The sequence below is a fragment of the Balaenoptera ricei genome, chromosome 18, assembly GCF_028023285.1.
Source record: "Balaenoptera ricei isolate mBalRic1 chromosome 18, mBalRic1.hap2, whole genome shotgun sequence".
Taxonomy (NCBI): Eukaryota; Metazoa; Chordata; class Mammalia; order Artiodactyla; family Balaenopteridae; genus Balaenoptera; species Balaenoptera ricei.
In genome coordinates this window covers 71,208,451-71,232,849 of record NC_082656.1, presented here as the reverse complement: position 1 = coordinate 71,232,849, position 24,399 = coordinate 71,208,451, and the positions used below count along the sequence as shown (strand labels likewise).

Sequence of the window (24,399 nt, the reverse complement as noted above, 5' to 3'; positions counted from 1 at the left end):
TTTGGCACAAGATCAAACTGAGAATGGTCTCAACAAGAGGTCACACTCCAGGCAGTGTGCCCCTTAGAAATCTGAAACACACAAGCAACTTAAAAATGAGTGGGGATAGTGGGGATAACAATATCAAAGGTAAATCTAAGATTTGGATATTATCATTTTGCAGGAAATGGATCTGGACAATTCCAATTTTTATCAAAGGAATTTCCATGCATTTACTGTATTTCAGCGGTGCCTAGGCTTTCTGATCTCAGATCATACTGAGAGCTTTGAACATATGACACAGGAGTTTTTCACATCTTCTAGGACCCTCACATACAAACAATTACGTGTACCCCTTGGCCTCTGGGAGGACAATGGCAGTGAGAATGAAGCTGCATTACAAACACTATAAATCAGCTGCTTTGCGTACAAGCCCTCTTGGCCTGCTGTACAGAGAAGCTTGGCAAGGAGCTGACATGGCCAGTCCTGTCAGGACAAGGTCAGTTCCTAATCTGTTTTACTTGCAAAGGTATAACTGCATTTTGTTTTTCTTATAAGAGGCTATACATCACTGTGTGTTTAAAACACTCTGTCTAGAAGTGAAGTAACATAAACATTAATAAAATTAAGTAAAATTTATTGATTAAAGTTAAAATTAATTTCAATCTCTGTTTACAATACTTAATAAAAAGGAAAGTGATAAGGCATCCCTTTCTATTATTAATCAAGTGATAACTATTTTAAGGAATACTTTTTAGTTTAAATACACAGCATAATATCATGCTTTATACATAAAGAAATATTTCTTACACTTTTAATTAAAAACTACAAATATGTGGATTTTCAAAACGTGTAAAAAAACCAAATCATTAACCATTGTATGATACACTGAATCAAGAATCTGAATAAATCTAACAGGTTCTCAAAAGGGTAATAACTAGAACACTGCAAACACAGGTCCACATGCAACAGTATTTAATGATTGTTAAACCAAAATGTGCACTTAGTATCAGAGACCTTGTCCATTATATCACACATTGAATTCAGTGGTCTTTCCTAAAACCAAGATGCTAAAGATGCTAGAGAAATCCAGCTTAATATTCTCAGAAGAGTTTAAAAGACTGAATAAGATGTTTAAGAAAAAAAGGTATTATGTACATTTCAGAACACCAGACGGTGATCAATTTTGCGGCTCTTTCAGTTAACATGAATATGAGAGACAGGATTTGGAGGCTCAGCTTCCAGTCGGGCCACTGAGAGGCTGCAAGACTGAGCAAATCAGTTACTCTACTCGCCTATATTTCATTTACTCATCAGTAAAGCAGGAGTAACAATATCTGTTCCCACTTAACACACAAGGTTGCTGTAACGGTCACATGAGAGAATCTAGAAAAAACCAAGTGCCGGCGCTTCCCTGGTGGCGCAGTGGTTGAGAATCTGCCTGCCAATGCAGGGGACACGCGTTCGAGCCCTGGTCTGGGAAGATCCCACATGCTGCGGAGCAACTAGGCCCGTGAGCCACAACTACTGAGCCTGCGCGTCTGGAGCCTGTGCTCCGCAACAAGAGAGGCCGCGATAGTGAGGGGCCCGCGCACCGCGATGAAGAGTGGCCCCCGCTTGCTACAACTAGAGAAAGCCCTCGCACAGAAACGAAGACCCAACACAGCCATAAATAAATAAATATTAAAAAAAAAAAACCCAAGCGCCGGATAAATGAAGGGTGGTGTTCTTTCCCCTCCTGCCCGCTGATATGAGACCACGGCCTCAGGAAGTGTGAAGAAGGAGGGGGAACTGATGGAGGGGGGCGAGGAGTGGGAGGGGCGAGGAGTGGGAGGGGCGAGGAGTGGGAGGGGCGAGGAGTGGGAGGGGCGAGGAGTGGGAGGGGCGAGGAGTGGGAGGGGCGAGGAGTGGGAGGGGCGAGGAGTGGGAGGGGCGAGGAGTGGGAGGGAGGGCGCACCAATCTGGAAGGTGAGGACGAGGGGCAGAGGAAGGCCTGGAGTCACAGGGATAAAGCAGCCCCCTGACAGCGGCCTTTTCTGTTCTACCCCGCGCCCTCCCTAGGCTGAGCATCATAACAACAGGCAACAGGACAAGCGGAAGAGCCTTCTCCAAATGTGGGTACCTGCGGGGAAGGGAATCTGAAACGGCGCTGGCTTGGGATGACAGAATTGGTTCTCTGTGTGGAGGGAAGATCTGGAGAAACCTGGATCCTCTTTCAGGAAGATGAGTGAGAAAGAAAAGGGAAAGCAGCAAAGGATGAGGCTGACAGAATACAGTGAGGGTGTGAGGAAACTGGTCCTGCTCTCCACTGTGGCTACACGGTATATTAAGAAACAAACAAACCCAAAACACCCAGACCAGGACTCCAGTTCCAGAACTGCCCCTCGCCAGTGCTGTGAATTTAGAAAATTAACTTCATCTCTATGTTCCGTGGTTTCTTGGACTATAAAATGAGCTGGACTAGCTAATTTCTAAGGGGTTCTTAAGCCCTGAAGTTGGAAGTCAGCATAGACACAGCAGGTCACTCCCAAGACAACACGTATCACTTCCTGAGTGACTGCTGAGAGCCCAGCACTGCTCTAAGAACAGCAGCCAGCAGGCTGAGCTTCACAGGAGACGCGGACGGACGCCTCAGGGGTAAGCCCCGCATGCAGGGGCAACCTCGTCAGGTTCAGTGGGGCAAAGTCCCCAGGCAGCAGAGCTCTCCGACTTGGCGAGTGGAGCGGGTGCTCAGCGCACTCCACCTGCCAGGAAGCTGGAGATGCACTCGGGGCCCCGGCAGCGCCATCTCACTGACAACACTGTTCCAACACAGAAACGTGGGATGCTTTTAGCTATGCAAGTGCTGAAGGCTCTGCGGAAAACTGCCTGCCGCTGCATAAATAACTAGTGATAAACAATCAATGTGTTGTATATTTATTCATCCATTTAACACGTTTATTTGATAAGGGCCTACTATGCGCTAGATACTATTCTAGGCACTTATGATACATCAGTGAATAAAACAAAGAGCTCTGCCCTAGAGTCTAGCAGAGGAGACGGTCATCGATAATACACCTAAGTAAATACGTAAATTATTGGTTTACTAAATGGTGTTAAGTGCAATGGAAAAAAACTGCAGAACAGGGTGGGGGCTGGGAGCACAGGTGCTACTTTAAACCAGATGAGCAGGGTAGGCCTTGTTGGGATGGTGGCAAAGGTGTAAGGGAGTTTGCCAAGCAGGTATCTGGGGAAGAGCATGCCAGGTAAGACACAGGCCAGCCAGTGTGAAAGCTGGTGGGAGTGTGTGTGATGGCTGGTGGCCCATCTGTATAGCCTCCTGCCACTCCTGCAGCCACAAACCCTGCAGCATAGGAAACCTGTTCATTTCAGGCTAAAGAGAACTTTGGAACCTGGGTGGCAAAAGTGGCCTCAGAAGACAAACACGTGACATCTATGACAGGGCCAACTAGATTATCTAGGAAGACTACGTACTTGGTTGACAGGTGACGGCAGTACTTTCATTTCATGCTCTATATTTATTAACAGTTTCGTGAGTTGTCTTCATTTTTTCCCTTTTCTAAACACATCACTTGGGAACAAAGGTGAAGATGCAAAATTCCGAAAATATTTATGTATTGTTGTTAACATTATTAAGAGCAGAGTACCACCCTGTTCACATCTTCAACATCAGCTTGTTTCTCATCAACTTCAGCATAACTTCCTTGATGTTTCCTTTGACAGCAGGATCATACAGTGGCTTCTGCATCTCACTGTTATTTTTGTTTATATTCTGAGAACTCTTGTTGTTGTTTTTTTTAAATAAATTTTATTTATTTATTTATTTATTATTATTATTAATATTATTATTTTTTTTTGGCTGTGTTGGGTCTTCGTTTCTGTGCGAGGGCTTCCTCTAGTTGTGGCAAGTGGGGGGTCACTCTTCATCACGGTGCATGGGCCTCTCACTGTCGCGGCCTCTCTTGTTGCGGAGCACAGGCTCCAGATGCGCAGGCTCAGTAGTTGTGGTTCATGGGCCCAGTTGCTCCGCAGCATGTGGGATCTTCCCAGACCAGGGCTCGAACCCGTGTCCCCTGCATTGGCAGGCAGATTCTCAACCACTACACCACCACGGAAGCCCAGAACTCTTGTTTTATTAACATGAATGTTCGTGTTGTTTACTGTATCATGAGCATGATTACATAATATATTCATAAATAAAATTAGTTCTTTTGAGCAGCTCTGCTTAATGCATTGAATGAAACATCAGAAATACTAGCTTGAGTATCACTTAGCTGTAGAATGTTGATGGCTTCTCAGTGAAAGCAGCTTTGTAGATATGAATAGTTCAAAGCATTTGATGTTTGTCAACAGTCTTTATGTAACTGTCTTGATATGGGTATATGTGTATGTATATTTTATTCTGGTTGTGTCTAAACTCGGCTGATCACCAAAATAGCTTGAGAATTAAAAATACTGATTCCCAGGCCCAACTCCAGAGCTACTGAATCTGAATTTGTGTGATCAGGACTCAAGACCCTATTAAAAAATATCTATCTATAAGTTCTGAAGACTAATTGTGAGGTTCAGCAGGGTTTAGGAATCACAGACCTGATCTACTACGTTGTGACCCCAAACAATACTGTATGTGTATAGTTCATGGTTTTATACTGTGGCAAGTCCAGGATCAATTCCTTCTTCCCTGCATTTATTCACCAATGATAAGTTGTAGACAGATACCACTACACTCAGTTCCTTTAACTTCCTTTTGAGGGTGTTGCATTGTAGCATATTAAAAGAAGGCTATGCTTCACATGAATTTTACCAGGCTGCTGTCTTCTCAGTCACTTTTTCAGAAATGAGAATCGGTAAGATTTTTACTTACAAGGTCCCCTTGTTCAACCTTCCACCCGTTGTTAAAAATCTCACTTACCAAGAGGGTCTCAAGGCAAAATGTCAGAACACCTGATGCTTTAATCATTTCCATGACAATCTTACCAAATGGTTATATTTCAACATCTTTAGTGATGTGGAAATCATATCTCAGGCAACCCATTTTGTCCTTCCTGTCAGTTCTGTTAAATGTTAGTGTTAAAAAGACAGTGCTAAAAAGTTTATCCCTATCTAATGAGCTGTGATCTGTAACACCTTGTCCCTCCTTTTACGCCTGAGAACATAGAAATCTTTTCTCCAAAATGAAAATAGCTTTTCTTCTCCATCTCCCTGGTCAAATAAGTAACACATAATGATTTAAAAAAACCCATGGCAATATTTAAATAGGTAAAGATGAAATTGAAAAACATTCTTAATCTCACCTCCATAAGAATAATTGCTATAACTATTTTGGTGTATATCGTTTCACTATTTTCCTATACATATCTATATAAATGTAAATTTTTATGAAAGGAGATTATACCAGCTGCGATTTTCACTTATCATGGACTTTGTATATCAATAAGTGATATACATCATATTAATGGCTAAACAGTATTCCATTTTATAGAGTCTCTACAATAAACATACCGTAATTTAATGACTCCTTCTCCATTTGTGCATGGAGAGTTCCCCTCTACTCATTTTTTTCACTAACAAACAGCAATCTGATGAACTACACCTAGAGGTATAACTTCTTTCTCAAAGGTATGCATAATGTGTGTGTGTGTGTGTGTGTGTATGGCATACCATTTAAACCAGAAAAATCACATTTCTAGATTAGATAACCAGATTGCCATGTACACATACATGCAATCTCAACTGACATCCAGAAATTTATATACTACAGCCAACAGTGCTTAAGAGTGCCTGTTTCCCCACCCTTGGGATTGATATTTTTAATCTTTCAGTAAAGTATTATGGCAGTTCTGGAGAAAGAGAATGGTTTTTGGCTAGGAGTTGAAGGCTCCTACCACAGCCTGCCAGCATAAAACATCAATACTTCTCGTAAGGATGGAAAACATAAGCTAAATAAGGCTTCCGTCTTCCTCTAAACCGATTTGTTTTGAGGTGACTAAATATTTCATCTTAAAAGAGCACTTCTGGTAATTTAGCTCGAGTAATGAAAGGAAACCACAATTCTATGCTGCAACTTTCTCTTGGTTTCAGACTGCATACTGAAGAACAGAGAGAAATTTGTAAATGTAATGTAAAAATTAAGTTAGGAGCGTAATAACACTAAAAAGATACTCAAAGCTATCACGGATACTCCAAACCGATGTAGATAAAAATAATCTGTTTTAATAGAAATTAAGAGCTGACACTGTATCAGAAGAACAGTTTGATGGTGAGGGACCAATTGATCATGACAATGCAACTCAGGCATTTTGAATGTTGTATTAAAAAACCATTTGAGGGAGAAAATATTTGCAAAAGACATCTGATAAAGGATTGTTATCCAAAATATACAAAGAAGTCTTAAAACTCAACAAGAAACAAACAACCCAATTTAAAAAATGGGCAAAAGACCTTAATAGACATCTCAATGAAGAAGATATACAGATGGCAAATAAGCATGTGAAAAGATGCTGCACATCATATTTTGTCAGAGAAATTCAAATTAAAACAGAGATACCACTATACACCTACTAGAATGGACAAAATCTAGAACACTGACAACACCAAATGACAGATAGGAGCAACAGGAACTCTCATTCATTCCTGGTGGGAATGCAAAATGGTGTAGCCACTTGGAGGACAGTTTAGTGGTTTCTTAGAAAACTACACATACTCTTATCATACAATCCAGCAATCCTTGGTATTTACCCCCAAAAGTGAATAATTATGAATATATAAAACCTGCATATGGATGTACCTAGCAGCTTTATTCATAATTGCCAAAACTTGGAAGCAACCAAGATATCCTTCAGTAGGTGAATGGATAAACTGTGGTATCCAGACAATGAAATATCATTCAGTGTTAACAAGAAATGACCTATCAAGCCATGAAAAGACAGGTAGGAAACTTAAAGGCACATTAAGTGAAGGAAAGCAATCTGAAATGGCTACATATTGTATGGTTTCAATTATATGACATTTTGGAAACGGCAAAACTATGGAGACAGTTAAAAGATCAGTGGTTGCCAGGAGTTGGTGGGGGTGGGGAGGAAGGGGTGAAGAGGTGGAGCACAGAGGATCTTCAGGGCAGTGAAAATACTCTTTATGATACCACCATGATGAATACATGCTATTAAACATTTGCCCAAATCCACACAACGTACAACACCAAGAGTGTACTAAGGTGAACTACTGACTTTGGATGATTATGATGTGTCGACGTAGGTTCATCAGTTTAACCAATGTACCAGTCTGGTGGGGGATATTGCTTATAGGAAAGGCTATGCACGGGTAGGCTCAGGGGCTATAAAGGAAATCTCCGCATCACCTCGATTTTGCTGTGAACCTTAAACTACTCTGAAGAAATAGTCTTCTTTTTTTATTCTGTTATTTTATTTTTTATTTATTTATTTTTTTGGCTGCGTTGGGTCTTTGTTGCGGCACGTGGGCTTTTCTCTGGTTGCGGCGAGTGGGGGCTACTCTTTGTTGCAGTGCGTGGGCTTCTCACTGCAGTGGCTTCTCTTGTTGCGGAGTGTGGGCTCTAGGCTTGCGGGCTTCAGTAGTTGCAGCACGCGGGCTCAGTAGTTGTGGCACGTGGGCTCTAGAGCGTAGGCTCAGTAGTTGTGGCGCACGGGCTTAGTTGCTCCACGGCATGTGGGATCTTCCCGGAGCAGGGATCGAACCCGTGTCGCCTGCATTGGCAGGCGGATTCTTAACCACTGCATTACCAGGGAAGTCCAAGAAATAAAGTCTTTTAAAAAGAGCTACTTGAGGACTAGGGTAGCCAAGTTGGCTTAAGTCCACTGAAGTCTTTATATCCCACTAATCACAGGTAAAAACTCAGGACAAAATACAAACAGCAACTACCAAACAACTCTGAAAAGTAAAGAAAAGCAGGCAGATTGGGGAGGAGGGCCAATTCTTAGAGAGAAGACCCTTACGGAGGTTGAATTTCCTAGTTTTTCCTCTTTTCTTTTGTGGCCTTGAGCTGAGGGTGGGCACTCAGTGGCATGCACACAGCCAGAACTCTGGGAGAAATTCTGTCTTTCTACCCAGAAGATCAGGGTAAAGGGATCTCTGTGAGCTGGAGTATGCGTGTGGGTGGGGAAACCTCCCTTTTTTCTTTTCTTTTTTTTTTTAAGGGTTTTTTTTTTTTTAATAAATTTATTTATTTTATTTTTGGTTGCGTTGGGTCTTCATTGTTGCACGCGGGCTTTCTCTAGCTGTGGCGAGTAGGGGCTACTCTTCATTGCAGTGTGCATGCTTCTCATTGCGGTGGCTTCTCTTTGTTGCAGAGCATGGGCTCTAGGCGTGCGGGCTTCAGTCACTGTGGCACACGGGCTCAGTAGTTGTGGCTCGCGGGCTCTAGAGCGCAGGCTCAGTAGTGGTGCTCGGGCTTAGTTGCTCTGCGGCATGTGGGATCTTCCTGGACCAGGGCTCAAACCTGTGTCCCCTGCATTGGCAGGCGGATTCTTAACCACTGAGCCACCAGGGAAGCCGAAACCTCCCTTTTTTCTTGTTTTTCCTTTCACAACTCACCTACAGTGGGCCCCTAGCAGAGCTGGGGTAGTGGGCAATGCCAACAGCTAAGACTTCATTAAAAATTTCTGGTTAGAGCAAGTGAAAAAAGGGCTCCTTAAGGTCCAAAGAGAATGAGAAAAATCTTTAGTTTTTTTCCTTCTTTTTTCTCTGCCCACTATGCTAGGAAGATGACCTCAACTGTGAGAACTGTGTAGCAATGCAGAAGGATATCAACCAACTTTATCTAATTAATATTTATAGAACACTCTATACCATAAAAGCAGAATATGTATTCTTGTCAAGTGCGCCTGCAATATTCACTAAGACAGACCATATTTTTGGCTATAAAAACTGTAACAAATGTAAAAGAGCTGAAATGATACAAAATATATTCTCGGACCATAGTGGAATTAAACTAGAAATCAGTAACAAAAAGATATCAAGAAAAATCTCCAGATATTTAGAAACTGAACCATATACTTCAAAATAATCCATGGGTCAAAGAAGACATCATTAAAAAATAAGAAAACACTTATTTGAATAAAAATGAAAATAGAACATATCAAAATATGTGGGATGTAGTTAAAGCACAGCACAGAGAGAAATTATAGCATTAAATGTTTATATTTGAAAAGAAGAAAGGTCTTAAATCAATGATCTGTGCTACCACCTTAAGAAACTAGATAAAGCACAAAATAAATCCAAATTAAGCAGAAGGATGAAATAATAAAGAAAAAAAATAAAAGAAATTTAAAACAGAAAAACAATATAGAAAATCAACAAAAATTAAAAATCTAGTTCTCTGAAAAGACCAATAAAACTGATAAACTTCTAGCCAGATTGATCAAGAAAAAAAGATGACACAAATTAACAATACCAGAAAGGGGAAACTTACTACACACCCTACAGACATGAAAGAGAATATGCTCCTGAAATAAAAACTTAGATGGAATGCACCAATTCCTTGAAAAAATTTACTTATATGATGTCATTCATGCTCCTCTTCTCAGGGGGTGACAACAGCTCTCCACTACTGATCATATTATACCTAAACCCCTCTGTTTAGCTTCAGGTTTCCAAACTCTAGCCCTTCATATCTAATTCAACTTCATCTCCTACAACTTTCCAAAGAGAATCTTGTGTTCTAAATTCTGTTTCCTTGTTCATGATGGTCCTCTAATGATAGAAGTCCCTACCAATCACAATTCTAACTACCATTCGAAATTTAGGTCAAATTTCATCTCTTTTAAAATCTTCCTTTTATAAATAGCTCATTTGTCTGAACTCTTATTTATATTTTATATCATTAAGAATTTGGGGTTCATAGGTTTTCATTAATTTATTTCTTGAGTATCTACTAGGCATTGTGTGAAGGACTGGAGATATAAGACAAATAAAATCCTTGGAGTTTATGCTCAAGTTGAAGGTAACACTATAAACAAACAACCAATGTAACTAAAGACTGTGATAACTGTTTCAAAGAAAATCAATATTGATTAATGTACAGTAACTTGGGCAGGCCAATATTACATGAGGTGATCAAAGAAGGCATCTCTGGGAGATGAATTCTAAGCAGAAACTTGAAGACTGAGAGTTGAGTCAGCCATGGGAGAAAACCAGGAATCAAACATTTTAGCCAGAAGAAAATATAAAGGATAGGTTGTAGAAGAGCGCTAGGCTTATTCAGGGAACAAAAAGGAGACTGGAACGATTACAGCGTAAAGAGCAAGGGGGAAGAAAAGCATGAGGGATGACTGAAGAAGGACCTATGGCCACTATTGTAAGAATAAGAGAAAGTCACTGAAGGTCTTTTAACAAAAAAAATTAGGTGGTCTATGTGTTAAGAGATCAGTGTGGTTAATGTACAGAAAATGTTCTTTAGGGGCACGATAGTAGCAGGAAGACAGGAGATGACTGTACTGTTCCAGGCAAAAGTCAACAATGACTTGAATTGGGATGATGGCAATGACAGTATTAAGAAATAAAACTTAAAATATATTTCGGAGGCAGCACCAACAAAGACATGATAATGGACTGGTTGAAGAAGACAGGCAGGTAGTGGTCTGACAAAAAAAAGAAATCAGTAAGATTCATAGGTAAACTATTGCTTTTACAAGTACAGTTTTATCTCATGACTAAGAACCTAAGACCCCAAGGGGAACTACCATATGCCTCCTATCACCCTGTTTCTAATACACTTGTACTGTGATCATGTTTAAAATTATCTTGGTTATCAAATCACTACTTCTTACAAAGAAACTTTTAGTATACCATGGAGTTCTTAATAAACATTAAAAACAATCCCCTCTTAGCTTTAAATTCGATGATGATTTTCCTGTAGAAGTGGCTACTTCCTTTTCCTATATAAGTTTAATTTTCTAAATATCCTACTCACTTCATGTTTACCTTAATATTATTCCAGGATTTCTACCTATCCTTTACTGATTACCTGGGAGTCTTTTTAAAGATGTATGTTGTTTCCAGATACGAACTTTTCTTTTACTATGTAAGATAAAAATCATTTGCCACTCAAATTTCACCTTGTTGAAGGTCTTTCTACATACTCTCAAATTACTACCAATAGAAAAAGAGTAAGATTTCTGCCTTCTACTTCTACCATACACTTGGATATTCTGATTATTTCTAAAAGTTTGTGAATGATAATTACCCAACACTACAGATGTATTTTTAGCTCTTTCTGAATTATTAATCAAGTCTTTAAAAATCTTAGAAAAATATTACGTCAATCAACAAGAAGCTTCACATACTTTTTTGATTGGAGGGACAGTATAAATAAATAAAAACTCCAACACTGTCCCCTCTTCTTAGGCCCTCCTAAGAAAGAAAAAGTTAAACTTCTCCATATGGCCTTTTCAGCATTATGCTCTCCTCAGACCATTAAAAAAATTAAGTCTGGAAATTTCTACTGTTTCACGGGGTGGGGCAAAAGGGAAGAGGAGGGCGAACTGGTAAAAGCAGTCATTGTTCTGGCCTCAACTAGGGAAAAGGTGAATGGTACCCAATTTGTCCAAAGGCAATTGAAGATGACTCAACCAATTCCTTGAAAAGTACAAACTATCACAACTCATCTCATATGAAATAGATCATTTAAATACCAATTTATCAATTATTATCCTATGCAATATGGTTTTAGTGTCAAGTGAAGAACTCTTTGTCTCGCCCTAGATCATGAAGATTTTCTCTAAAAGCTTTATAGTTTTGCATTTTACGTTTAAGCCAGATCAATTTTAAGTTAGTTTTTGTTAAGATGTGAGGTTTAGGTTATACATGCCTAACTGCTCCAGCTTTTTGTTGAAAAATTATCAAATACCAGAAATAAATCTAATCAAAGATTTAAAAGACTTTTACAATAAAAATTACAAAACAGTGCTTAGAGAAATTAAAGAAGACCTAAATAAATGGAGGAATGTACTATTCACTGATTGGAAGACTCAACATTAACACATCAATTCTCCACAAATTGATTTATGGATTCCATGTAAACCCAATCAAAATGACAGCAGGTTTTTGATAATTTTGTGCATGTGGGGTAACTGACAGATGATTTTTGGAAATGCAAAGAATTCTATGGAAAAGCAAAATAACTAGAATAGCCAAAGCAAATCTGTAGAATTAAAACAAAGCTTGAGTATTAGATACCAGATATCAAGACTTATAAAGCTATAATAATTAAGACAGTGTGGTTTACACATAAGAAGAAATAGAAAAATGGAACAGAATAGAGGGTCTAGAAACAGACCTACACATATAGATTTGCCTGATTTATGACAAAGGTGCATCTACAATTCATTGGGGAAACGGTCTTTTAAATAAATAGCACTAGGTCAACTGGATAGCCATATGTGGATAAAAACCAAAAACCAAAAACCGAAAAAACCTTGAACCACCCCCCCCATCTCACACCACTAACACAAATTACAGATGAATCATAGAATGAAAGTCAATATACCTTCTAGAAAGAAATACGGAGGATGAATCTTCATAACCTTAGAGTGGACAAAGATATATTAATTAGGACACAAAAAAGAACCATAAAAGATTAATAAAGTAGACTTCATTAAAATTAAGAATTTATGCTCATTAAAAGAAACTATTAAGCAAGTCAAAAGGTAAGGCAAGATTGGGAAGAGGTATCTGCAATACATATATCTGACAAAGGACTTCTATCCAAAATGTAAGAAGACAATACAATTTTTAAGTGGACAAAACACTTGAGCAGGTATTTTTTAAAAGAAGATATGCAAATAGTCATTAAGCATACAAAGAGGTGTTCATCATTATACACCAGGGAAATAAAAACTAAAATCAAAATGAGGTACCACTAAAATCTTATCAGATAAGCTAAAATTTTAAAAGACTGACTATATCAAATGTTGACCAGGATGTGGAACAACTGAAACTCTTATTGGGGGAGGAGTAAATCAGTACAACTACTTTGGAAAATCATTTGGCAGTACAGTTGACCCTTTAACAACTTGGGGGTTAATCTGCATATAGCTTATAGTTGGCCCTCCGTATCCATGGTTCCTCCACAACTAACTAGGGCTTCAGCAAACCATGGACTGTGTAGCACTGCAGTATTTACTTTTGAAAAATACCTGCATATAAGTGAACCTGCACAGTTCAAATCCATGTTGTTCAAGGGTCAACTGTATTTACTAATGCTGAGTCTATGCATTTATGACCCAATAATTCTACTCCGAGGTATACACCAAGGGACAGTGTACATATATGCACCAAAAGATATGTACTAGAATGTTCACAGTAGTGTTACTCATGATAGCCCTGATCTAGAAACTACCCAAATACTTATCAACAGAATAAATAATGAAATCATACAAGAGGACTGCATACAAGGGGACTACTGTACCTCAGTGAAGAATCAGCTACTCCTACAAGCAACATGGATGAATCTGGCAAAGAGGATGTTGAACGATAAAGGCCAGAAGCTTAATAACAGACAAAACTAATCTGTGCTGGTCTTTGAGCATGGAAGCGACAGGGATGAAACATGAGGGAACCTGCTGCGTTGCTTGAAATGTTTGTCCCACATCTTCATCCGGGACTTGGCTACTTGGAGTACGCATCTAGCTGTCTAATCTTAGTTTGTGTATTTCACTACATAAAAGTGATACATCAATAAAAAAATAAATTGAAACAGAAAAAAAATCAATAAATGAGATAATTATCTAAATGATTTCCTCATTGAAATAGGAATGGTAAAATAACCTTCAAGACAAACTGAGTGAGCATGCATGTTGGTTATGGGGTGCAAGTCACACAAAGTGCACTGTAAAGTCGATCAGTTAGTATATTATTCAGCTGAATACTGCTAATCCATTTTAAATTTCTGTCCACGTCCTACGCTGTTTATTTTATATTCAAAACTGGCTAAAGACTGAAAGCATAAGGAGTACTATACTAAAGTATATGTTTTTGGAAACAAAAACGATAATAACTCTGAACATTTTCTTCACCATCAGATCTATAAATTGCATCCATCTGACCACAATTCTTTTCAGGCGTATCAAGATGCCACAGTATGCCAGAGAACTTCAAATATCCATGTTAGAAACAGAAAATATTATCATGACCACATTCAATCTGGCTTTTTATTTATTAGAAATGAAGATAATCTGCCCCAGTAATGTGTCATATGTGAGGAAGTGTTTGCAACTGGAAGCCTTAAACCTTGTTATTTAGAAACTAACTGCAAAAATATCTGAATAAACCAGTTGATTCCCTTTTTTTTTTTTTAAAGCACAATATCCAAGATATCCAAAATAAGGCAGAGGAAAGCAGTTGTTGGTCCACATTTGATACTTTTAACGTGTAGTTAAATTTCAATCTGCATTTTAATGTATATTCAGTCATCAAATAATCTGTCAACAAAGTATGCATCTTCTTACATAATTTAAATAGCAGGGAAAATTCAAGTTTGGACACCTATTCGAAAAACACATAGCTTTCATCTATCTAAGGAACAAAGGTCTTCAGACATAAAACATGCTTTTTATCTTTAGTGAGAGTCAAAATCTAAAAACCTCTGCATTAAAAAACAGGTCCAACTATTGTACTTGAAAAGACTAAATTGAGTCAATTGCTCAGGAAAATGCAAGTTATTTGAACTGTTATCTAAATTTATATCAAATTATAGGATATATCTTCTCAGCATCCCCTCATTTCAAATTCTTGGCAAAAATGTTGATGAATGAAAATTCATATGTATCTGATACACAGTTAAAGTTCAGTTACAAGTACTTCTTAAAAGTTACCTCTGACTGAAGAAGATTTAAAGATGCATCAAAGCTAGAAAGAGCTAAGACTTTTTAGAAACTTTTAAATTATGAACAGAAGAGTATTTTTCCTGGGGGTATTTTCCTACTGTTGTAGTAAGATCTTAAAATGTTTATTTCCAAATCACTAAATACAAACAGCACCAAACAAAACTAAAAACACAAAAACACACTGAATCTCTAGAAAATGCAGGTTATCAGACCAGCAGAATTAGCTTTTCTTCTCTCCAGCAACAAGCAGCTCAGGGGACGAGCGTATCAATTATGCATGACAGGTTGTAACTGGTTGGTTCAACTGGCATAAGTTTGACTGGGGATGTCTAATAAAAAGGTTTTTTTCATTTGAAGTGGGAGAAGTAACAGGTGACAGATGGCAAAGGCAAAACAAAACAATGAAGAAAGGAGCTGGAAACTATCATTATTGGCAGAGATTATGGTGCCCAACAGCAGCCAATGGAGAACAATGAGCTACCGATATTTTGACAGGATTCAAGTCAACAGCGAATTAAAAGAAGTTAGAAACAGTTATAAGAAGTCACTGTGAGAGTGAGGGAGAAAGGGTGGTAAGCAAAAGTCTTCACTAGGCTCTAAAGTAATCAGGTTTGGGATGAGAGACTGTAACAATAGGTCTGGAACAGTAGTGATTACAGGGGACAAGCAGGGTGAGAATTATTGGATGTGAGAAAATCTGTCGCTTCATTTTCATTCCCGCTACAAAACCCCTTTCATTTCCAAAACAAGTCATACCTGAGCTATGCAACAGCCTCCTAACTGGCCCCACCTCCAAGTTCTCACCCCTCTATTCTGTCCTATATGCCACTTCCACAGTAGTTACCTTAAAGCCCTGCACACGGTTGTCTCCCCATCCCCCCAAACCACTATCTAAGAAAAATATGTGATGGCTCTACAACCACTTGATAAAGGCTATCTCTACGTTAACAGTCAAGGTCAACCACAATGTGGTCACTGGCTAAAATCATGACGGACTGCACCGCAAGGGGGGAGAGAACTGGATGTCGATTTAGTGGACCTGGAAAAAGTCTGGCTGTGCTCCCTCAGATATGTCATGTGACCTCTCTGAGCCTCATGTTCCTTATCTGTGAAACAAACATTACTGATCCTTAGGTATTATGTTATGGAAGATGACGGTGATGACTTTACTAATAATAGCTAGCATCTATAGAGGGCTTAGGAGGTGCCAGACACTGCAGTAAGCAGTTTACATGAATTATCCATTGAAGTATTATGGATACTGTAAAATACTATTGTTACATGGTAACAAAAACTGTTATATAGTTATCTTATTTCCTATCTCCAGCTTCCATTCCCTGGCTGGATGGCCAAACCTAGCTTTCTACTCTAAAGACCATTAGTTCTTATGGGAACAATGTAAGAAAAACAGGATAGATACTATTGCCTCTGGTATCAGAAGCTGACAATTTACCATCTTCTCTGAACAGAAGTATCTTTCCTTACTCTATTCATCTTCTTGCTCCAAGCACTGCTAAGTCAAGTTACTAGATATGAACCATGGCTCTGACGTCCTATAAAACAATGTGGGATAATAAAAAAGAAAATGGAAACAAAACTGAAGAGAATTAGGTGTTCTGAGATAAAGTCTTGCTTCTGCTTTAAAACAGCTGTGCCACCTTTAAAGTTAGATCTGGGACCTCAGGAAGGCAAGGGCCATGAATGTTTTTTTACGTAGCTGTATCTCTGGTGCTGGAATCAATTCTTGACGCTTACAGCCATACAAAATAGAATGAGTCAATGAAGTGATTACCTTCAAATATGACAGATTTTGTATGTAGCCCATAGTGAAAATGTCACAGGAACAATGCAAACATATCCATGGTCACCAGGCTAAAAAAGCATTTTGGATGTACACCATCTAGAATGCTTTATTTTTTATTCTTTATCATGCTTTCCATTAGATGCCGAAATGCTTAAATTGATTTGCAATATAAGGGGTCTCCAGATATTCGGAAAGAAAATGGTCAAAATCCATAAGGTAATGAACTGAAGGGACCTTTATTCCTAATTCAACAAACATTTACTGGATGCTTTCTTTGTGCCAGGTGCTGGATATCAAAACTGAAGCAGACTACCACCAAATACATACACGGAAGAAGCTTTCTTTGTTAACATAAATTAGATGGTACATGTCAACTACTTTTAGAAAGAATATACACTGTGGGTAGAGCGAATGGGGATGGGCAGTACAGACTACTATTACAAGCAGTTGCAAAGTGTATACACATACGCAGATTTTTCTGCTGAAACTAAACTTTAATATGTTATATTCTAATAAAATTAAATATGATCTTCAAAGTGCAGTTAATCACATGTGGGTGTGAACCGTAAAATGACACGGGACAGATACAGTGTGAAGGCAGTTGGTAGATGCCTGTGTCAATCTGCCACCTTTTAAGAGCTAAAATACATCCTTTCACTCACTTGTAACTCATCCTCATTACACATTCTTTAAAGATCTTAACAGAGAAATTCAAAGGATCAATAGTACTCTTATCAAAATAATTTCTAAAATATCAACATGTTCACCTAAAAATGTTTTATTGTTCCAGATAACTATTACTGCACGAAAAACGACCCCCAAACTAATGTCTTAACATAACCATTTGATTCTGTTTCGTGGTGGTGTGCGTCGGGAACCTGGGCAGAGCTCAGGCGGCCGATCCTTCTGCTGCACGTGGCACCGGCTGGGCTCACTCAGTGGTGTTCAGATAGGGCTGGCCTGGGAGGAGTCTCGCCGGCTTCACCTCACGCCTGGCCCGCTGGTGGCCACAGCTGGAAGGGTACCTCTGTCTCTCTCTCCACACAGTCTCAGGGCCTTTTCATGTGTTCTCCAGGAGGGTAGCTGGACTTCTCACATGGCAGCTCAGGGCTCCAAAAGACCACGGTGGAAGGTGCTTTGTCCTCTTAGAGACTAGGCCCAAAACTTGCTTAGCATCACTTCCACCATACTCTCCTGGTCAAAGTAGTTACAGGTCGGCCCACATTCAAGGGGAGGGGAAATAGATCCCACCTCTCTCTGGGAGTCATGTCAAACAACCCACAGCCATCTTTAGTCTAGCATGTTTAGTAAAAAAGATGTCAACTTTTTTTTAAAAAAAATAATTAATTAATTTTTGGCTGCGTTGGGTCTTCCTTGCGGTGCACAGGCTTTCTCTAGTTGTGGTGCATGGGCTTCTCATTGTGGTGGCTTCTCTTGTTGCAGAGCACGGGCTCTAGGCACGCAGGGTTCAGTAGCTGTGGCGCAGGCTCAGTAGTTGTGGCGCACGGGCTTAGTTGCTCCGTGGCATGTGGCATCTTCCTGGGCCAGGGATCGAACCCGTGTCCCCTGCAATGGCAGGCAGATTCTTAACCACTGTGCCACCAGGGAAGTCCAAAAGATGTCATCTTTTAAACTGAATAAAATTTCCAGTTCATGAGGATCTGCTGCCCCAAATTCAGAAATGTAATACAGAAGGATGTTGGCCAAGTCAAAGAGACAGTTTATACAGACTGGATATCACAAAAATACAAGTAAAAATGGGATTGAAATTGACATAATTCTAAAAACAGGGAACTTAAGGTAAGCGCCTAGAGGGACCATGTAATTTTTGCCAAGAGACACTTTTGAGATGGAAAGGGGCACTGTAAATAAATGTACCAAGGCAAAAGGTGTAAACCTGAACTGTCCCAGGTAAAGAGACGTACAGCCATCTTTGGAGAAAAGGGAACAGATCAAAGCAGTGGTACTTATTCAAAGGAAATATTTATGGGATTGTTAGAAGCTAGTCAGTACGATCTAGAAAAGCTTCAGTACTTATGATTTGAACAGGATATGCTGATGAGAGCAACAGAACAAATCTTCTTCCCCCAAATAGTCCCTTCCTCCATAAATGTCCAAGTATTTCTTTCAGTAAAACCAGATGATGTGCTCAGGGTAGCCTGAGGAATGAACAATGTCATCAAGAGTGGCCTTTTCAAGTGGCTGTACCTCTGGGAGGCCTCCAACCACCCAACACTCTGTTTATATCCTTCCTCCCTGAAGGGGGCAGTACGCCGACACTGGTTGATGGCTATTTGAGAGCAAGAACAAGTAGAGTTTATGCAAACATTAAGCTCTTTAATGCAAGACCACTGAAAAAAGTTTCATGCCATCAGTATTATGTGTAAACTGATTAATCATTGAAAAGTTATTTTCTCATCTCCAGCTCTTCTAAAATAAACTTAAAAATTGTCTTAACTTTCTAGTTAGTATTCATATATATAACGCACTTGTCTTACAATGAGCACCCACCTCCTCACTATGCCAACATGACTATGACTGATGGACAAAGTTTGTTTGGAGTGTTGGTTCACGAAGCAGAAAACAGTCCGAGTGTATGTGGGTCATCTGGGTGGGGTTGGGGGGGATTATATTTTGGATAGCACAGTTTTTTTTAAAAAATTAATTAATTAATTTATTTTTGGCCGCATTGGGTCTTCGTTGCTGTGCGTAGGCTTTCTCTAGTTGTGGCGAGCGGGGGCTACTCTTTGTTGTGGTGCGCAGGCTTCTCATTGCAGTGGCTTCTCTTGTTGCGGAGCACGGGCTCTAGGTGCGTGGGCTTCAGTAGTTGTGGCACGCGGGCTCAGTAGTTGTGGTGCACGGGCTTAGTTGCTCCGCGGCATGTGGGATCTTCCCAGACCAGGGCTCGAACCCGTGTCCCCTGCATTGGCAGGCGGATTCTTAACCGCTGCGCCACCAGGGAAGTCCTGGATAGTATAGTTTTATATGTACCATATTTGGATATTTCAGCTTCACTAAATGCAAAGACAAAAAAACTGATATTAAGATAAAGCTTATTCTTTGTTTCTTAATCTATATTAAACTATCCCTGATAACGAACTTTTATCTTTAGATAATCTCCCAGCTATCTTCCCTGGGTACTAGCTAATCTACGGTGTTTTCTCTCAATTATCCATAAATCATTTTACTTTTTTAATGCTTTCTAAGATAACAATTCTGCTCAAACCATTCAACAACCAAATACAAAGTAAGATTTCATTTCCAGGGAGGATCTAAATGTACTAAATATAACAAAGCAAATATACAATTGTTGGCATTAGTCTTACAGACAAATTTTGACCTTCTATGAGTTAGAATGCATCAAAAAACCTTTAGAAAAGGTGAGAGAAACAGGTGAGGGGGATTAAGAAGTACAAACTTCCAGTTCCAAAATAAATGATTCAGAGGTATGAAATATACCGTATACATTTATACAGGGGAATATAGGCAATAATAATGCAATATCTTTGTATGATGACAGATGGTAACTAGACTTATCATGGTGATCATTCTGTAACGTATTGGGTTGGCCAAAAGATTCGTTCAGATTTTTCCGTAAGATGGGCCCAGGAGCACTTAGTTGTCTTTAACTTCATTCGAAACAGCTTTGTTAGACTGTATGTGACAGCTATCATATCAGCGTGCATTTTAAAAAAGACATCAAAATTGGTGAATTTTTGTGTAGCCATTTCAACGTTGAAGATGGAGGAAAAAAAGCAACATTTTTGGCATATTATGCTTTATTATTTCAAGAAAGGTAAAAACGCAACCGAAATGCAAAAAAAGATTTGTGCAGTATATGGAGAAGGTGCTGTGACTGATCAAATGTGTCAAAAGTGGTTTGAGAAGTTTTGTGCTGGAAATTTCTCTGGACGATGCTCCACGGTTGGGTAGACCAGCTGAAGTTGATAGCGATCAAATTGAGACATTAATTGAGAACAATCAGGATATTTTGAGTATGTCAGCAGGAGATAGCTGACATACTCAAAATATCCAAATCAAGCATTGAAAATCATTTGCACCAGCTTGGTTATGTTTATCGCTTTTATGTTTGGGTTCCACAGAAGTTAAGTGAAAAAAACCTTCTTGACCACATTTTCACATGCGATTCTCTACTTAAATGTAATGAAAACGTTGTTTTTAAAACAAATTGTGACAGGCGATGAAAAGTGGATACTGTACAACAACGTGGAACGGAAGAGATCATGGGGCAAGCGAAATGAACCACCACCAACCACACCAAAGGCCGGTCTTCATCCAAAGAAGGTGATGTTGTGTATAAGGTGGGATTGGAAGGGAGTCCTCTATTATGAGCTCCTTCTGGAAAACCAAATGACTAATTCCAACAAGTACTGCTCCCAGTTAGACCAACTGAAGGCAGCACTCGATGAAAAGCATCCAGAATTAGTCAACAGAAAACACATAATCTTCCGTCAGGATAACGCAAAACCGCATGTTTCTTTGATGACCAGGCAAAACCTGTTACAGCTTGGCTGGGAAGTTCTGATTCATCCACCGTACTCAGGAGACATTGCACCTTCAGATTTCCATTTATTTCGGTCTTTACAAAATTCTCTTAATGGAAAAAATTTCAGTTCCCTGGTAGACTGTAAAAGGCACCTGGAACAGTTCTTTGCTCAAAAAGATAAAAAGTTTTGGGAAGATGGAATTATGGAGTTGCCTGAGAAATGGCAGAAGGTAGTGGAACAAAAGGGTGAATATGTTGTTCAATAAAGTTCTTGGTGAAAATGAAAAATGTGTCTTTTATTTTTACTTAAAAACTGAAGGCATCTTTGGCCAACCCAATACAGAAATACCGAATCACTATGTTGTGCACCAGGAACTCACATAGTGTCGTAGGCCAATTATGCTTCAAAAACAAAGTAACTCACAGCAAAACAGAACGATTTGTGGCTACCAAAGGCAGGGGTGTCTGGGGGTTGGGGGAGGAATTGGATGAAGGTAGTCAAAACGTACAAACTGCCAGTTATAAGTACATGATAAATACAATGAACACTGCTGTATGTTATACGTGAAAGTTAAGAGAGTAAATCCTAAGAGTCATATTCTTTAATGTTCTATCTGTATGAGATGATGGATGGTCACTAAACTTCCTGTGGTCATCATTTCATGATGTATGTAAGTCAAATCATTATGCTGTATACCTTAAACCTATGTAGTGCTGTAGGTGAATTATATCTCAATAAAATAGGAAGAGAAAAAAAAAGTTGTGCCAAAAAAAAAAAAATTCCTTAAAACAAGTGGCCTAGCAAAAGCAATGTTTTTGGTGGAATACTACTTTAAAACTTAGAAATCAAATTGTTTCAAAAAATGTATTCTGTCTCTCTCTCCATATATAATAAACTCAAACACTGTCAAATATATATTCATTTGTAGTACATTTTGGCATGCCAGATGGACAAAGATAGTATATCTTGTAGTTATTCTGCATAATGCTCAGGGCAGTGTTATGCAAATAAAGTGGTTTAAATCATAGTATTTGATGTTGACAGTGATGACTTTTATACAAAGACAAAACTTCTAGAATCAATTTATTAAAAAGCTCTGTCAACACATTTCCCTCCATTGCCCCCCCATATACATATATACACATATATATGTAATTAGCCATAAACACTATTAAAATTTTCTTCACCCCATGTATAGTTTTGGTATTCATAAAAGGTCTATTATCATTATAAACTTTTTTTTTTTAAGATTTATTGATTGATTGCTATGTTGGGTCTTCGTTTCTGTGCTAGGGCTTTCTCTAGTTGCGGCAAGCGGGGGCCACTCTTCATCGCGGTGCGCGGGCCTCTCACTATCGCGGCCTCTCTCGTTGCGGAGCACAGGCTCCAGATGCGCAGGCTCAGTAGTTGTGGCTCACGGGCCTAGTTGCTCCGCGGCATGTGGGATCTTCCCAGACCAGGGCTCGAACCCGTGTCCCCTGCATTAGCAGGCAGACTCTCAACCACTGCGCCACCAGGGAAGCCCCATTATAAACTTTTTAAAAAAGAAAAGTGTTACTTAACAAATACTTACTATATGCCTGATCACTTTCTATATTTTTTATATTTTAAATACATGTACTAAAAAAAAAAATCACAATTCTTTCTGAGTCACAAAATCATATCGTCACCATTTATAGGCAAGAGAGTCTCCTGTGGAAGGCAAAGACACAAAGTGCTCAGGGTCTATTCTGTAAGTTCTGTAATACACACACTGTACGAGCACTTCAGGCACGGGCAAGAAAGCAATGGAAAAATGGAAATGCAATACTAGATTAGCTAATATATAATTCTTCTAGATATGGGAAGGCAAGTGAGTCTAATGCCTAAGAAATCATGTGGCAGTATACTGATTTATACAGTCAGAAAATGCTTGGGTCTCCTTTCTATTTCTGTGAGTTTTGGTGAAACTTTATTGTTGATATTTTAGAGTTACTATGTAAAGAAACTTTACATTCATTACCTCATTAGTTATTATATTATACCCATATTCCAGATGAAGAAGGTGAGATGCAGAGAATGCTAACTTGCTCCTAAATCATATGACTAGTAAGTACTGAAGCTCAGCTTTAACCAGATTAACAATTAATGGTCTTCATAGATAAGATCAGTATGCCCAATAAAATTAAATACTGACTGAGAGCAATTATAATATATACAGTATTTGTTATGTTCATTGTAAACCTAAGGATGCATGTACTTAGAATTAAGAACAAAACAAAAATTTCCATCCAAAACCAGAGAAAAACCCTCTAAGATTTCATTTGCAGAAAGATGTAAAGACATCTGGTAAGATGAAAACATTAAGATGTACTGAATTATTAATATGGTGTAGGACTTCCACATTCGAATTACTAATTTTTAAGGGCTGCTCCTAGAAAAGCATGAAAAACAACACTCCTAAATGTTTTAAGTAAAGGTTTATGATGTTTCTCTGGGGTAATTTTACTAAGTAATTTTAAGATAGCTGTAATTATGGTCGTCTTCATCTATTTTTACTGTCTTAAAGGCAGAGCTGAATCAACATCATCCTAGACAGATGCAGCAAACCTCTCATAAAGATCACTCTCCCAAGTCCCCACAGCAACCTGCTGTAGTAATGAACACATTCTGGTTGGGATCCTACTGCAACATCCCTTTCTCTGTTCTAAATTTCACAAGGCAGGAGCTATCCTGCCTTACCAGAACAAACAAAATTACAAGAGAAATATGTCCTCATATTTGTAATATGCCCACCAAACAGTAATAAATGCTTCCTCAAAAGATACACTTTATGTATCTTTTTGTTCCTTGACTAAATGTTATCGTTCTCTGTGACAGAAGTAACATTTACTAACTCATGTTGGGAAATTCATTTCACTTTCTGAACATTTATATAGCATTGCTGGAAAACGGAAAAGCAGGAAGAGAAGATAAAAGTTGTTTCAAACTATGAAAGAGATAGTTCCATTTATTTTTCTTAGAGTAAAATGTTCCAGGATAGCAGTTTTCAGATTGTGTGTGATGAGATCAATTTAGTGGATCAAGAGGAACACTTAAAAACAATGAAATAAAACAGAAAAGAATAAAACAGAAAAGATAATACCAGCAACATACCAAGTGTAACTGTTGTTTCACAAAATTTTGGTTTCAGTTATACATATTTATGCCTGTATGTACACTGCAAAATGTATTCCTGAGAGCCATGATTAAGAAAATGTAAAAGCCACTG

The 24,399-nt window shown here is 38.8% G+C and overlaps 1 protein-coding gene across 2 annotated transcripts in view; it reads right to left on the bottom strand.

Moving 5' to 3' along the window:
* RAP2A (RAP2A, member of RAS oncogene family) overlaps positions 1 to 24,399 on the bottom strand; it is a 40,165-nt gene that overhangs the window by 5,350 nt on the left and 10,416 nt on the right. Inside the window, exon 2 of one of the 2 annotated variants that reach the window (XM_059903147.1) lies at positions 16,879 to 19,655. The exons of the other annotated variant lie outside the window; for it this stretch is intronic. Within the exon in view, the coding sequence (XP_059759130.1) occupies positions 19,484 to 19,655 (172 nt within the window). The 3' untranslated portion in view covers positions 16,879 to 19,483. Of the gene's footprint in view, positions 1 to 16,878; positions 19,656 to 24,399 lie in introns of those variants that run through there. 2 annotated transcript variants of the gene reach the window in all.